At 43.0% G+C, this 12932-nt stretch overlaps 1 protein-coding gene across 2 annotated transcripts in view; it reads left to right on the plus strand.

The window, feature by feature from the left end:
- ABCC4 (ATP binding cassette subfamily C member 4 (PEL blood group)) overlaps positions 1-12932 on the plus strand; it is a 228747-nt gene that overhangs the window by 78608 nt on the left and 137207 nt on the right. For both annotated transcript variants that reach the window (XR_012121003.1, XM_073212444.1), the window contains exons 10-13: positions 1629-1718; positions 3217-3408; positions 10872-10966; positions 11204-11290. Coding sequence is in view for 1 of the 2 variants with exons in the window: in XM_073212444.1 (XP_073068545.1) it covers positions 1629-1718; positions 3217-3408; positions 10872-10966; positions 11204-11290 (464 nt within the window). In the remaining variant the exon portion in view is untranslated. The remainder of the gene's footprint in view (positions 1-1628; positions 1719-3216; positions 3409-10871; positions 10967-11203; positions 11291-12932) is intronic.

Below are 12932 nucleotides of genomic sequence, written 5' to 3' on the forward strand. Positions count from 1 at the left end.
GATTAAATTCTCCCATCACCTGATGGTTGTCCATGCAGCGGTGCTCAGAACAGCTGCTGTATACATTTTTCTGCCCTTCAGTTAGCCAGAGGTTCATTTTTGAAGAATCCTTTTCTACAATTCGGAAGGCTGCATTGCCTCTGTTTAGCTCTTGATTGTTTTTCTCGCATATGGAAGATCATTTCTCTGAATGTGTACCAGCCGCTTATGAGGGTCCTTTGAAGAAGGGTTTAGGACTCAACTACATATGCTCGATCTTCAGCCCCAGGGCCATGTGCTGAGGACCCTCAGAAGCATTCCGTGGGAGATGCAAGTGGAGATTGTAAGGACGGGAACAAAGCCTCTAATTTCAGGATTGTCCCCCAATAGGAGCTCTTTTAACTTTGCTGTTAATGGTTCCTATCCATTTTCTTCTGACAGTTTTGATGTTTGGGTTTGGCCGAAAGTTCTTATAGTTGGGGATCCTATGAAGGTTCTGTAATCTTGATTTAAAACCATTCTTTTACTTATTTATACTTATTGTACTTGTGTGTAAAAGATCATTCAAAGTGTGGATTGTCATTGGGTGGGAAAAGGAAACCTTCCGGTGTACCTGCTCTGCTAAATGCTCTTCCTTCTCCAGCACACTTCAGTTCTATCAGTTGATTTTCTAATGTTTGAAAGTTCCATAAAGAAGTGAATTTGGTTTGATCTCTTAAAGAATAAGCTGAACTGAGAAACTGTAAAGCTGAACTTTTTAAAAACTGCATTATTGAGAATGTACTTTTCTTATCACTTACTGTATGTAAAAACATGCACATACCCTTAACTCTTTCTCCTAGAATGAATAGACTGTTCAAGAATAATACAGCTTTTGATTAGCATGATTACTTTCTCCTTCCTTCCACGTGTTACATGCTATGCTACAGCACATACCTCCGTGTTTTCTTACAGTAGAAACACCGTGTTGTTCCTGTTTAGCCAGGACAGGCAATGCATGGTATAGGCTTAAAACTGAGACTTCATCACCTTGGTCCATGATATGACACTAATTTTTTATCTTTATTTTTTTTGTTGGTGGTCTTAAATTTGAGCTCTGGTTATAGCCTTGGCCAACATTTACAGGGGTTTATTTGCCACGAGTGATATTATAATATAACAAATCTTGCTTGATGAGCCTTACGGAGATTCAAATTATTTTAACAAAGGTTTTAGGCCTACTGTGTACTTTTGCTGCCACCTGCTGGACATTAATGAAATAGAAGATTAAAACCAAAGGGCCTAATGAACACTTTAAAAAACCTCCCATTCTAAATATTCTATTAATTATTTTACTGTTTGTGTGTGCCGAGAAGTTTCATTTCAAGAAGGTGCCATATCATTTCTACTACTTCAATTGTGTGGGTGATCAAAGGTGTTCTTCATAAGGAAATTTGGTGAAAGAACGGGTCTTTCTGAAGGCAACGAAAGCTGCTTCAAGCCCCTACAGAAGTACTAGATGTAAGCGCCCCAGGACACAGTATCTTAAAACAGGAAGGAGATAGTGTGGGTTATGTTCACATAGCAAAGACTATTATGTTCTCCACTCGTTGAAGTGATTTGTGTTACTTTATTGAAATGGGCGCACTTCTGTAAACTTTGATTTGTAGGCATTGGAAACGCCAACTCTACGATGCCTCTCCTTCACTGTCCGACCCGGTGAGCTGTTAGCTGTAATCGGACCTGTGGGAGCAGGAAAGGTAAGTCATAATGCCTCTTGGTGGGTCCATGCAGTGCACCCGCCTCCCATATTTTCTTTGGGTTGGGCCATGTATACTCAGTTTTGAACTAGGTTTATCTAGAGCAGCGTTTCTCAAAGTGTGTTCCATGGGGCATGTATTTGCAAGAAGGTTGCGTGGCCGAATCCATCTGGCTAATGCCTATGATCTTTCCGTTTTGGTGCTTTGGGTTGAGCAGTCACAAACTTGCTCCTCTGGAAGTTGGCCATCTCAGTAAGGAAAGTATTTACATGACCTCTATTTTTCAGGACAGAGTGACTGAGAAAATGGGAACTAAGCAGACCCTACAGGGGGTCTGGACGTTGTAAAGGCTTTTCTGGAAAGCTTTAAACACCTCCTCATATCAGGTGTGTAAGTCCTGTCCACACACACCTCTTGTACAAGTACAGCTGTGTACGTAGTGCTGTGCTGGGAGCAAAGGATACAGACATGAGCAAGACCCTAGCACCTTCACCCTCCAGCAGCGACCAGGTTCTGGGCAAGACAGATATGCAGACGGCTTATGTCAGCTCAGGTATAAGCTCCCTGGTGGCAGGCACGGGCACGCCATGTCTGTGAGTTGTAAAAGACTTGAAGTTAATATACCTGCATGTTTAGCTTCATGTATTCTAAAATAACAAAGTACAGAAATCCATGTGTAGATGTGTAAGTGATTATTTATGATGGATTTTTGCCCTTTGGAAACATGCTCACTTCAGAGATCCTCTGAATAATAATCTTTCCTGGTGCATTGGATAGGTTTATTCATAGCTTTTTAAGAACAAGTATTTTGTCGAGGAAAGGATACCTGGACGCAGGATGAACTGCCTTAAACATCAGCTCTGTACCATATATCAAACTGAGCAGCTTAATTAGGAATATTAAACATTCTCAGTCTTTGTTGAATATAGCATTGGATCCAGAGGAAACTCTTTGGGCAGAGTAGATTGTTACACTCTTGTTAATATTCCTTATCAACCAGTAGTTGACTTTGACCAATAGTGTTAATTTCAATTTTTTTTATTGCAACTTCTGTGGCTGTACTTCATCCTATTTTTTTTTTGAGAGGGCATCTCTCATATTTATTGATCAAATGGTTGTTAACAACAATAAAATTCTGTATAGGGGGGTCAATGCTCAATGCACAATCATTAATCCATCTCAAGCCTAATTCTCGTCAGTCTCCAATCTTCTGAAGCATAACGAACAAGTTCTTACATGGTGAACAAATTCTTACATAGTGAATAAGTTCTTACATGGTGAACAGTACAAGGGCAGTCATCACAGAAACTTTCGGTTTTGATAACGCATTATGAATTATAAACAATCAGGTCAAATATGAATATTCGTTTGCATCCTATTTTAAACAAAAGAGCCATAAGGTTCATCAAACCCCCGGGGCTGAGGAGGCTGTATTGCAGCGGCTCGCTCAGGCCTGTGGGTCGCCTGTGCACACGTGCTTGTTTACCGTCTGTTGCAGTCATCGCTGTTAAGTGCCCTGCTGGGGGAACTGCCGCCGAGCCAGGGGCTGGTCAGCGTGCAAGGAAGAATCGCCTATGTTTCTCAGCAGCCCTGGGTGTTCTCGGGAACTGTGAGGAGTAATATTTTATTTGGGAAGAAATACGAAAAGGAACGATATGAAAACGTAATAAAGGCTTGCGCTTTGAGAAAGGTGAGTGATCACTTTTGAGTTGCTATCTGTGAATTTCAAATGATACTGTTAGGAGTGTTGGTTTAAACTACAAGGTTTATTCATTTCTTTTCAAAGATCTCTGAATGTTATTTAATACTTTAAGCTGGTCTCGTGGGTAAATCCACCACATGTGCCCACACACACACTGCTGCTTTAATGCCAATATGATAATGACATTCACAGAAAGCGGTCTCTATTTATTTATTTGTTTATTGGGTGGGTAAAGTTAACCTTTTTTTTTTAATGGGAAATTGCAAAACTTTGCAAAAGTAGAGAGAACAGTGTAATTAACTCTCCCTCATGGGCCCATCCCCCACTTTCAAGCTTGTCAGCTGGAGGCGAGTCTTGTTTGGGCGCCCCTGCCTCTGCTCTCCCCACCCCTCACCCCACATATCCGAAGCAGATCCTAGACCTCAGATTAGTTCCTCTGAGAATATGTTACTAGTTTTCTCTAAAGGATAAGAACGCCTTTGGAAATAACACCACATAACCACTCTTGAAAAGTGACCGAAATTCCTTATTATCACCATGGGCTAGGCAGCGCCTGTATTCCGTTGGTGATCTCACTAGGAAATCTTCCTACGTTGTTTGCCTCTGACTCCACAGAAGGTCCACCCTCCACGCTTGGTTGGTTCGGCTTCTAGGTCCCTTTCAGTCTACAGGTTTCCCTCTCCACTTTGTTTTTTACAGTAACTTTTTATTTAAAGAAAATGTAAAGAAACATGTTTACGTAAATGTAACTTACTATTTAAAGAAAAGGGAATGTTTTAAAATTTCTGTAATAGTACATCATTGCTCTAGGGGAGAGATTGTTTTCAGAAATGACATCTAGCTTTGCAGAAAATGGCAAGGTAAAATTGTAATTGTGCGTTGGGATTTCAATAAAATTGATGAATGAATGATGAAAACTAACCTTCCGTGATAGGAAAATATAATTTAGCAAAAAAACCAAAACAAAAGAAAACAGTAAGTACTGATAAATACATACTCTTTGGGTTATAAAAATCAGTCAATAATAGCATTAAAAGGCTCTCCCTGGGCTCTCTATTCAATGCAGTCCGGACATCCGACTGTTCTTTTATACTGTGTGGAAAAGGTCAGGACAGATTTCAGAGGTGCGGTTTTGAAGGCACAAAACCAGCTTTGTGAGGAAATAGGACCTTCTGCTTGAACAGTGGTTTGGACATCATTGGTTATATCAGACCAAGTGAGTAGTGATTTAAGACGATGAGGACAGAACTTAATTGCTTGTTTAATCGGCTTCTATTTCTTCCTTTTGGTTATTGTTAATGAGAGATTATATGTTTCCAGAAATGACATCAAGTTAGTAGTAATGAGCAAGATTGTTCTTAAGTGATATATTCTGTATATGAGAAGAAGGGAGAAAGCAAATGTAAGGCCGTGTTGATAATAACTACTATGTGCTTAATCATTTCTTTCACACAAGTATGGGCGCACAAAGGTGTATAATATAGTTTTAATCTTTTACCAGTGTCTTCGATGTTACCATCCTCATTTTCTAGCTGGTAAACCGAGTCTTAGAGAGACGGAATCACTCACCTGAATATTTACAGCTCAAGTTCAGATTCTGCATGACTCTAGATGGCGTGCTTTCCCCTGGTGTCATACTGCCTCTCAATGGAGGAAGTTAATAAGGAAGAGCTATTTATAAAATTGGGTGATTGAGGAAGGTGGGAAGGTGGGTGCAAAATAAACAGAGCTCAGACATTTCCTCTTTACCTGAATCAAGTTCGCCTACTGATACCCAGATTGGACTGCAAAGACCCAGGCCGGTGATTGGCTGTTTTTTTTGCATTTCTGGTAATGGCAGAGCCCTGCCTTTCTTCTCCCCAGCGTTTGGACGTCTCTGGAGAAGAGCAGGTGTTGGGACAGTGGCTGCCATTCAGCGTTTTTCCATTGCCATGCCGTATGGGCTGACTGGGCCCATGCATTGGCAATGTTCTGCGTGGCACAGACTGTGGGGTCAGGGGCCCTGCAGGGCTGGGCTGCACAGCGATGCTTTTCATGGCTTGATGTTTATGAACATGGCCTGTCACCCTGTTCTGCTGCATGGCCTAGGGATGTGGAGTTGGGGCCCCTGCTCTTTCTTTCCTTGGCAGAAAGGGAGTCCTAGGGTGGAGAAGAAGTAAAGAGTGGAGTCCTGGTTCCAGCTCTGTCACTTGTCTGCTGTCACTTTGGACATGCCCTGTTACCTGCTGGGGCCTCTCACATCTGCTAAGGAAATTGGGTTGGAAGATTTCCAGGAGGTTTTGCTGAGGTTCTGAAATGCCATTGATAATTATATTTAGCAGGGGGTTGGCAAAGGCCTTAAGAAGCCAGGAACCACTTAATGAGTTAGGAGATCCTTTGCTAGTCTCCTTTTGGAATCCATGTGTCACCAGACGGGCATAAGGTGGCCACAGATGATAAGGGCATTCTGGAACGATGGTGCCTGTAGATTCAGAGACTGTATGTGTGGTAGAAAAGGCCTGGTCTTGAAGAGAAACAGTCCAGCTTTTGTCTTAGTTTCCTTTCTTATCCAGTGGGGTGGGCGGGCATGGGGTCACAGTAAGGAAGGTAGGTGGTGCCTGTAAAATGTAAACACAGTAGGTTTTCGGTTAAGTGGTAGCCCTTGTTCCTATTCCAGCTCTTTTCTCTAAAATGCGTGCATTTAAATAACGTAGAAACTTCTCCTGACATTGTTCCCCACTAAAAATCCTGGAGGAAAAAAAAAAAGCAGAAAGACGCAACATTTCTTGTATTATATGTATTACTAGCAACTAGATGTATTATACTAAATATAGTGGAAGCAAACTTTGATTCACTGAGCAAAAAACATTTCTGAAATAAAGTAGGGAGATAAGAAGCAATGACACTTAACCATATCATCTTAGGCTGATGAGGCACTCAAAGTGACGTAGTAAGGTACGGACTGTAATTCAGGAAACAGTGTCATAACGTCAGCACTTGGGTGGGTCTTGGGGAAACCATAAGGCCTGGAGGTGGGCAGCTCTGGGGTGGAGTCTCAGCTTCTGTTTTCCCTAGGAGTGGCTTTTGGGTAAGTGACCCCTACAAAGGCTCAGTTTCTAAATCTGTAAAAGGGAGATAATACTATCAAACTCATAAAATTTTGATGATGAAATGCAATAATGGTTGAAAAGTACCTGATTTCTGAAGACTTAAGCACCCTGTAAATGTTAGAATAATGTTGAGTTAATTAGTTCTTAATTATAAGAGAAGTCAATTTTGAATAAATCACATCCATAAAATCTGAATGTATATCTGAAGATCTGACTATATCTGAATATATGAATATATCTCCATTATTTGAGTTGGTATTTATATAGGTGTTTTACATGTAGTACATTATGTAAATCATCAAGAAAATATTGTCACTCTAAGATAAGTGATATATTTAACATTTGCATGTCATCTTTTACCATTGTAACTCTTTTTAGAATTCTTAGGCAGTACATATTCAAAGTTATAGCCTTGGTAAGTTTGAGTTTAATATATTCCCACATAGGTCACTTCAATTTGCAAACCCCTCTGGGGTGGCCACAGGCTTATACTTTCTTCTCATATTTACACATTCCTGCCATCCTGGACATTTTCTCTAGGTTGCCGTGGCTGTTATGGAATAATGATTGTTCTTTTCCATCTCTCAGTTGGGATAACTATTTTACTTGCCTATGATATAATAAGAAATAGGAAATCATGAGTACAAAAGGGACATGTGAGGGTAATCTAAATGTGGGGACTAAGTTTATTAATACTTCTGTGTGTAGATAGAGAGTCCTTCAAGTCTTCAGTTATTTTAGTATTGCCTTTGTTTTAAATATATTTTTCAGTAACCCAACGTGATGTGGAAGAGTAAAAGGCTATGAACTGAGATGAGCATAGTTCAAGATCCTAACAGTTTCCACTTAAAGCTGACAGCCCCCAGACCTATTATGTAATGTCACTTAGATTCCTCGTCTGTGAAATGAGGCTAATACTCTGCAGCATATTGTGAGACTCAGAGAGAGTCCATATCAGGCATCCAGAACTGTGCCTGGTGCACAGATCTTAGAGTCCAGGCTCTGATTAATGGGGAGACAAGTTGTACACACGCATACAAATTTTGAAGCAGAATAAGGCAGGCCCTTCCTGAGAAATATAGAGTCTTGGTAACCCAGTAGAAAGAGAGATGGCTTCTGGTCTGGGAAATTCAGGGCTGGTTTCATAGAAGAGAGTACTTTAGCTGGGCCTGGAAGGATGGGTACGGTATTGACAGGCCATGACAGGAAGGGCAACTCCAAATGGAAGCAAAGCTGTGAACAAAGGCCTGGAGCTCCTGCTGTTTGATTTTGGGGGTCCAGCCCTCATTTGCCAGGGCTCATGTCTGGTCCTTACTATTTCAAGTCTGCTCAGTGGTCTTTTTACTGGACATTTCTACCATTGCTAAAGTGCCCTTGATCTTTCTGGCCAGATGGCATCAAACCAGGGTGGCCTTTTCCTGGCTACTCCCTAGTTCATGGGTCTGCTTTTCAGTGGAAGCTGTTGTAAATGAAATAATTGGTTAAATTTAACTGAGAAGTAATTAACGTGGGTGAGAATGCTTCCCTTTCATTGGGAGGAAATGTGATACATGTTCAGCTGAGGTTTTTCCCATTAACCAAACCAGAAAATCATGGTTAGGAAGTTAGCCTGACTCAGATTTTACTGCACATTCTCTGATATGTTTTTCTCATCTGAGGCTTGTCCACAAATGCTTTGCAGAGTTAACAGCACACCCCAAGTCCTACTGTCCATCTCAGAGAGAGCCCATTCCTCATTCCCTACCTGTGCCAAATGAAAGAGTGGATCTTAAGTGCTTTCTCTAGAATGTGGCTAAGCTTGCTATACTACAATGTGGTGCTGTTTTGAGAAGGAAAACAAAACAACATAAAATCAAGGCAGTAAAGCTAAAAAAACACTTTGCAAAGACTGTCAGTGGTGAAACAGAGGCCAAGTCAACAGTGTGTATAAGGCTGGGAACCTATCTTAAAATGCCTCACTGTTTTTCATGAAAACCAAAAGCAAGAGATGGTATTAACCTCCTGAACTTAGTGAAAAATAATGTGAAGTAACAGTGAATTTTCATGAGAGAGTAATCTCTTCCTTTCACCTGATACAGGTCAGTTCAGCTCTGAGAAATACAGAGTCTTGGTAACCCAGCAGAAAGAGAGATGGCTTCTGGTTTGGGAAACTTGGAGCTGGTTTCACGGACGAGAGTGCTTTAGCTGGGCCTGGAAGGATGGGTAGGGTATGACAGGCCATGACAGGAAGGGCAGTTCCAAATGGAAGAAAAGCTGTGAACAAAGGCCTGGAGCTCCTGCTGTTTGATGCAGGGGACTGTGTGTGCTTGAGAGTCTCTGTGGGCCTTTGAGAATGGTCTCCGATGGAGTTGGTCTTCCTCGCTTCTCCTTTTGGTGGTGTGCTTTGCATGTTGTGATCCACACTATGAATCAGTCCAGTCCCACTGTTGATTAGAAAATATGTGTCAGACACCAATAACAAGTTACAATTAATGCATCCCTTTCTCCACTGATAGAGGCTGTTCACACATGGACTCTTCTGTCTCACAGTATCCTTGAGTTGAGTTGTTGTTCTTTGTCCAGCACATTTTGCCCAAAAGCAGAGGAGACGTAGGGATGTCGAAGACTTGCTTATCATGGAGATTCCAGTGTACCACTTGCTCTCTTCCCAGATTTGCCAAAGCAGAGAAAGAAGTGAGGGCTTTATCCAGATACAGGACAGTTGCTATGTGTCCTAGGCTGATGCTTGTGAGGTTTGGCAGATAAGAAACTCCCCCCAAGCTCTACATCTGCCAGGATCTATCCTGTGATCACTATAGGCAATCTAAGTTAAGATTTCTAATATAATACTTATAACTTAAATGTGATCATTCTCCTGTTAATTTGAATATGTCCTTGTTATCTTTCTTATTCTTTTTTTTTTTTTTTTTGCCCTGGTACTGTAGTTTGTGCATTTATTTCTTAAATAACATTCAAATATAACTTTTGATAGATTCTCAGATCAGAGCTTCTTATCCTTGGCTTCGGGATTTTCCTGGCTTGGGTGGAACAAGCAGCTACTGAGTCCAGCTGATCTGCTCAGTGTCCCTCACACATGCTGTTCCTCTCCCATTGGGTTTTCTCACCCAGGCTGCTCTTATTTCTTGTCCAGGTCTTGTCTGCCATTCTGCCACTATGCCTTAAATGTCACTGTGAAGATATAGGGCAGATGTTATCCCTTCTCTAAAAGTGGGAAGCTGAGGTCCAGATTAGCAAAACAGCTAGTTAAGGCACACTTACTCCTTGATTAAGTAAGTCCTGGGCTTTACAAGAGATCATGTGCCGCCTGCTCCCACGTTTGTACCCCTAGCACAGACCTTCAGACTTGCATACCCAGCTGCAACTTGACATCATCAATGGGCATCTCAGCTTGCCCATAACTGAAATATCCCAAACTTGTATCTGTCGTCTTCCCCAGCTCAGGAAGTGGTGAGCCTGCTCTTCTCCTTTCCCCAGCCAGAAACGACACAGCCCTCCTGTCCTGCCACCACCTACGTCCACGCTGTCTGCAGCCTTATAGGCACTACCTACAAAGTTTGTCCAGAATGTGGCCACTTCTTTCCATTTCTGCTGCTCCTGCTCTGGCCCTAGTCGTCGTCGTCTCATGCCCAGTTACTGTGAGGCGCTCCCAGAATGCATCCTGCTTTTACCTCTGCCCCCTTACCGTCCGTTTCCCACAAAGAGGCGAGAGTGATGCCTTAATAACCTGAGCCAGGTCCCATCATTCTCCCCCACTTCCCTGGGACTGAATCCAGGGACCCTCCTGCCTAAGTCGCTGCCCCCGTCCACACTGCTTGGGCTCTGAGGCTCGATTGAGAGTCCTCAAGTGCCTTGGGGTGTGTGTACCCCATGGCCTTTGCACTTGCTCCTGATCTTAGACCCACCCTCATCTCTGATAGGCAGTGACTCACACCCCCTCTGATCAGAGCCCTTTGAGATCCCCGTATAAGATGCACTTGCCCTGCTTCACTCTCTGTTCCCCTAAGCTGCTGCTTTTGCTCTGTACTTGCACTCGATTCATTTTCCCGCAGTCAGTCTCCCACTGTGGAAACGTAGTGTTCCTCACTGCTGAATCCACTGTGCCTAGACCATGCCGGACATAAAGTCAATGTTCAATAAATATCTTTTAAAATGGTGAAATGCATAAACGTTGTGCAAAAAGTGAAAACAAACATAAAACTCCAGGAGGTTTTTTTTTTTTTTAAAGATTTCAGGTTACAATTTAGTCTCTGTGGCATATGCCCACGGCTGCTGATCCGTGTCTGAAGAAGTATGCTCCAAGTGGAGGAGGGCAGTAGAGCACGTTTCAAGCTCCCTCCCTCTGTCTTTTCTGTCTCCATGTAGGATTTGCAGCTTTTGGAGGCTGGAGATCTCACTGTGATAGGAGATCGGGGGGCCACGCTGAGTGGGGGGCAGAAGGCTCGGATCAGCCTCGCAAGGTAAGTGGCATTTCAGTAGCCCTTCTGCACGTGCTTACACTGCTGCTAGGGTGGTTAACAAGTAGCCCTGGCTTATTGTGGTGGTTTGGGGGGCGCTGTGTGAAATGCTAGTCTTGGATTATTCCATTGGCTCTTGGAATGAGCAAGATCTGAGTTGTTGAATGCCGTCATGATTCAGAGATGAGATGTAGGGAGCATGACGCATTCTTGTGCCTGATACGTGTCTGTGTCTTCTAGAGCCGTGTATCAAGATGCAGACATCTACCTCCTGGACGACCCACTCAGTGCAGTAGATGCAGAAGTTAGCAGGCACTTGTTCGAACTGTGAGTTTGCTTGTGTTTCATGTCATTTCTGCTTTCCAAGAACTCTGTGGAGTTCAGGGAAAAGAGCTCGGGGAAGCTGTTGTGCTTCAGAAGACTCAACTCGTTCTGCTCTCCTGTCCTTCTTTCCCCTCCCTTCCCTCCACAGAAGGTCCATTTTAGAGAAATCTCACATAATTATGAGGTCAAGAAAGGAAAATATAGAAGTGTGTGGTGGTAAGTGGGGTATATGCTTTAGGGAATTAAGAAAGAGATAGCAGATCCCCTGCTGCTCCTGGCTGTTGATAACCAAGATACTGTGATGGATCCAGACCCCAGGAATGAGAAAGATGATGTAGTTTTTAAATTGAAGGGTGGATCTCAGTGGCCTGGAGCTAGGGGGCCAGTTCTTTGCCTCTCTCATTTGTGTATGACACGTTGGAAGCAGAATTTTCAGTGCCAATAGAGGGCCTTCATGGAGGGGCTTCGTTGGCTTATGCTTATTATTCTGTAGGTTGGGAAATACTAAGTAAAGTCCAGAACTTAAGAATGACTTGTTCCATATCAGAGCATGGCTTCAGTAATTTTATGTTCCTCCACGGAGTCTTAAGAGAATTAAAATAAGTTTAATTTGAAATCAGGTCTCTAGAATCTGGCTTAACTCATGACACTCACGTTGTGTTTCTAGAATTTTTTTTTCCCTGGCTCTGGCTTGCCACTGAATCTCTTCAGTGGATACTGTAACCTAACACAGTGACCGACACTTCTGCAGTTTTTGAAAACATCAAGAATTTGCTTTCACTAAAATAGCATCCATGTCTTCCCCACCATTACCTTGCTGCTGTTCACCTTGTGAAAGCCAATGAGCCCGTTCAGCTGCACCAGCTGAATGAAGCCCTACTGTGTGCACTGTGATAGATACACTTCTAAATGTTACTGTGCAAAACATCTTTGTGTTCAAAGGACGACAGTAGGCCAAGAGAACGTAAGGATGCATACTGAACAGAATAAAGGAGACCAAGAATTTTAGATCTTGTTCCTGTCCCTAAGAAATTTGCCTCCACATGGAGTTTGTGAAGACAAATGTGTGGGAAAAGTTCAGTATACTCATGGCTAAAGGGAGTTTTGATACAGGATAATAAATCCTAAATGGAGTAGAAGTGGGCGGCAGTAGGCATTCAGCTTAAATTAGAACGCTCACTGTAGACTGGGTGTGGCAGGAAGTGCCCTGTAGGCCTGCAGGCTGGGAAGGGTTTGTGGAGGCTGAGAGTAGGATTCAGTTCCTTTTGCAAAAGGGAAGGGTAGAAGCAAAGGTGGAGAGGTGGGAAGAAGCAGGGCAGGTGAGTGTCCCCCTCAAGTGGAGGATGCAGGTTGTATAGCACAGACAGCCATTTGGAAATACTCACCATTAGGTCCCATATTCGTTCGCCAGGGCTGTGTCCATTCAGGCTGCTGCACAACAGGATGTCGCGGACTGTGTGACTTAAAATGGCAGGTAATCATTTCTCCAGGCTCCAGAGGCCAGGGAAGGCCAAGATCAAGGTGCTGGCAGATTCGGTGTTTGGTGAGGGCCTGCTTCCTGGTTCCCAGGTGGTTGTCTTCTTGCTGTGTCCCCCGTGGCAGAAGGGGGAAGGCTGCTCCCTGGGGTCTCTTATTAGGGCACTGA

This window comes from Manis javanica, chromosome 9, assembly GCF_040802235.1.
Source record: "Manis javanica isolate MJ-LG chromosome 9, MJ_LKY, whole genome shotgun sequence".
NCBI lineage: Eukaryota > Metazoa > Chordata > Mammalia > Pholidota > Manidae > Manis > Manis javanica.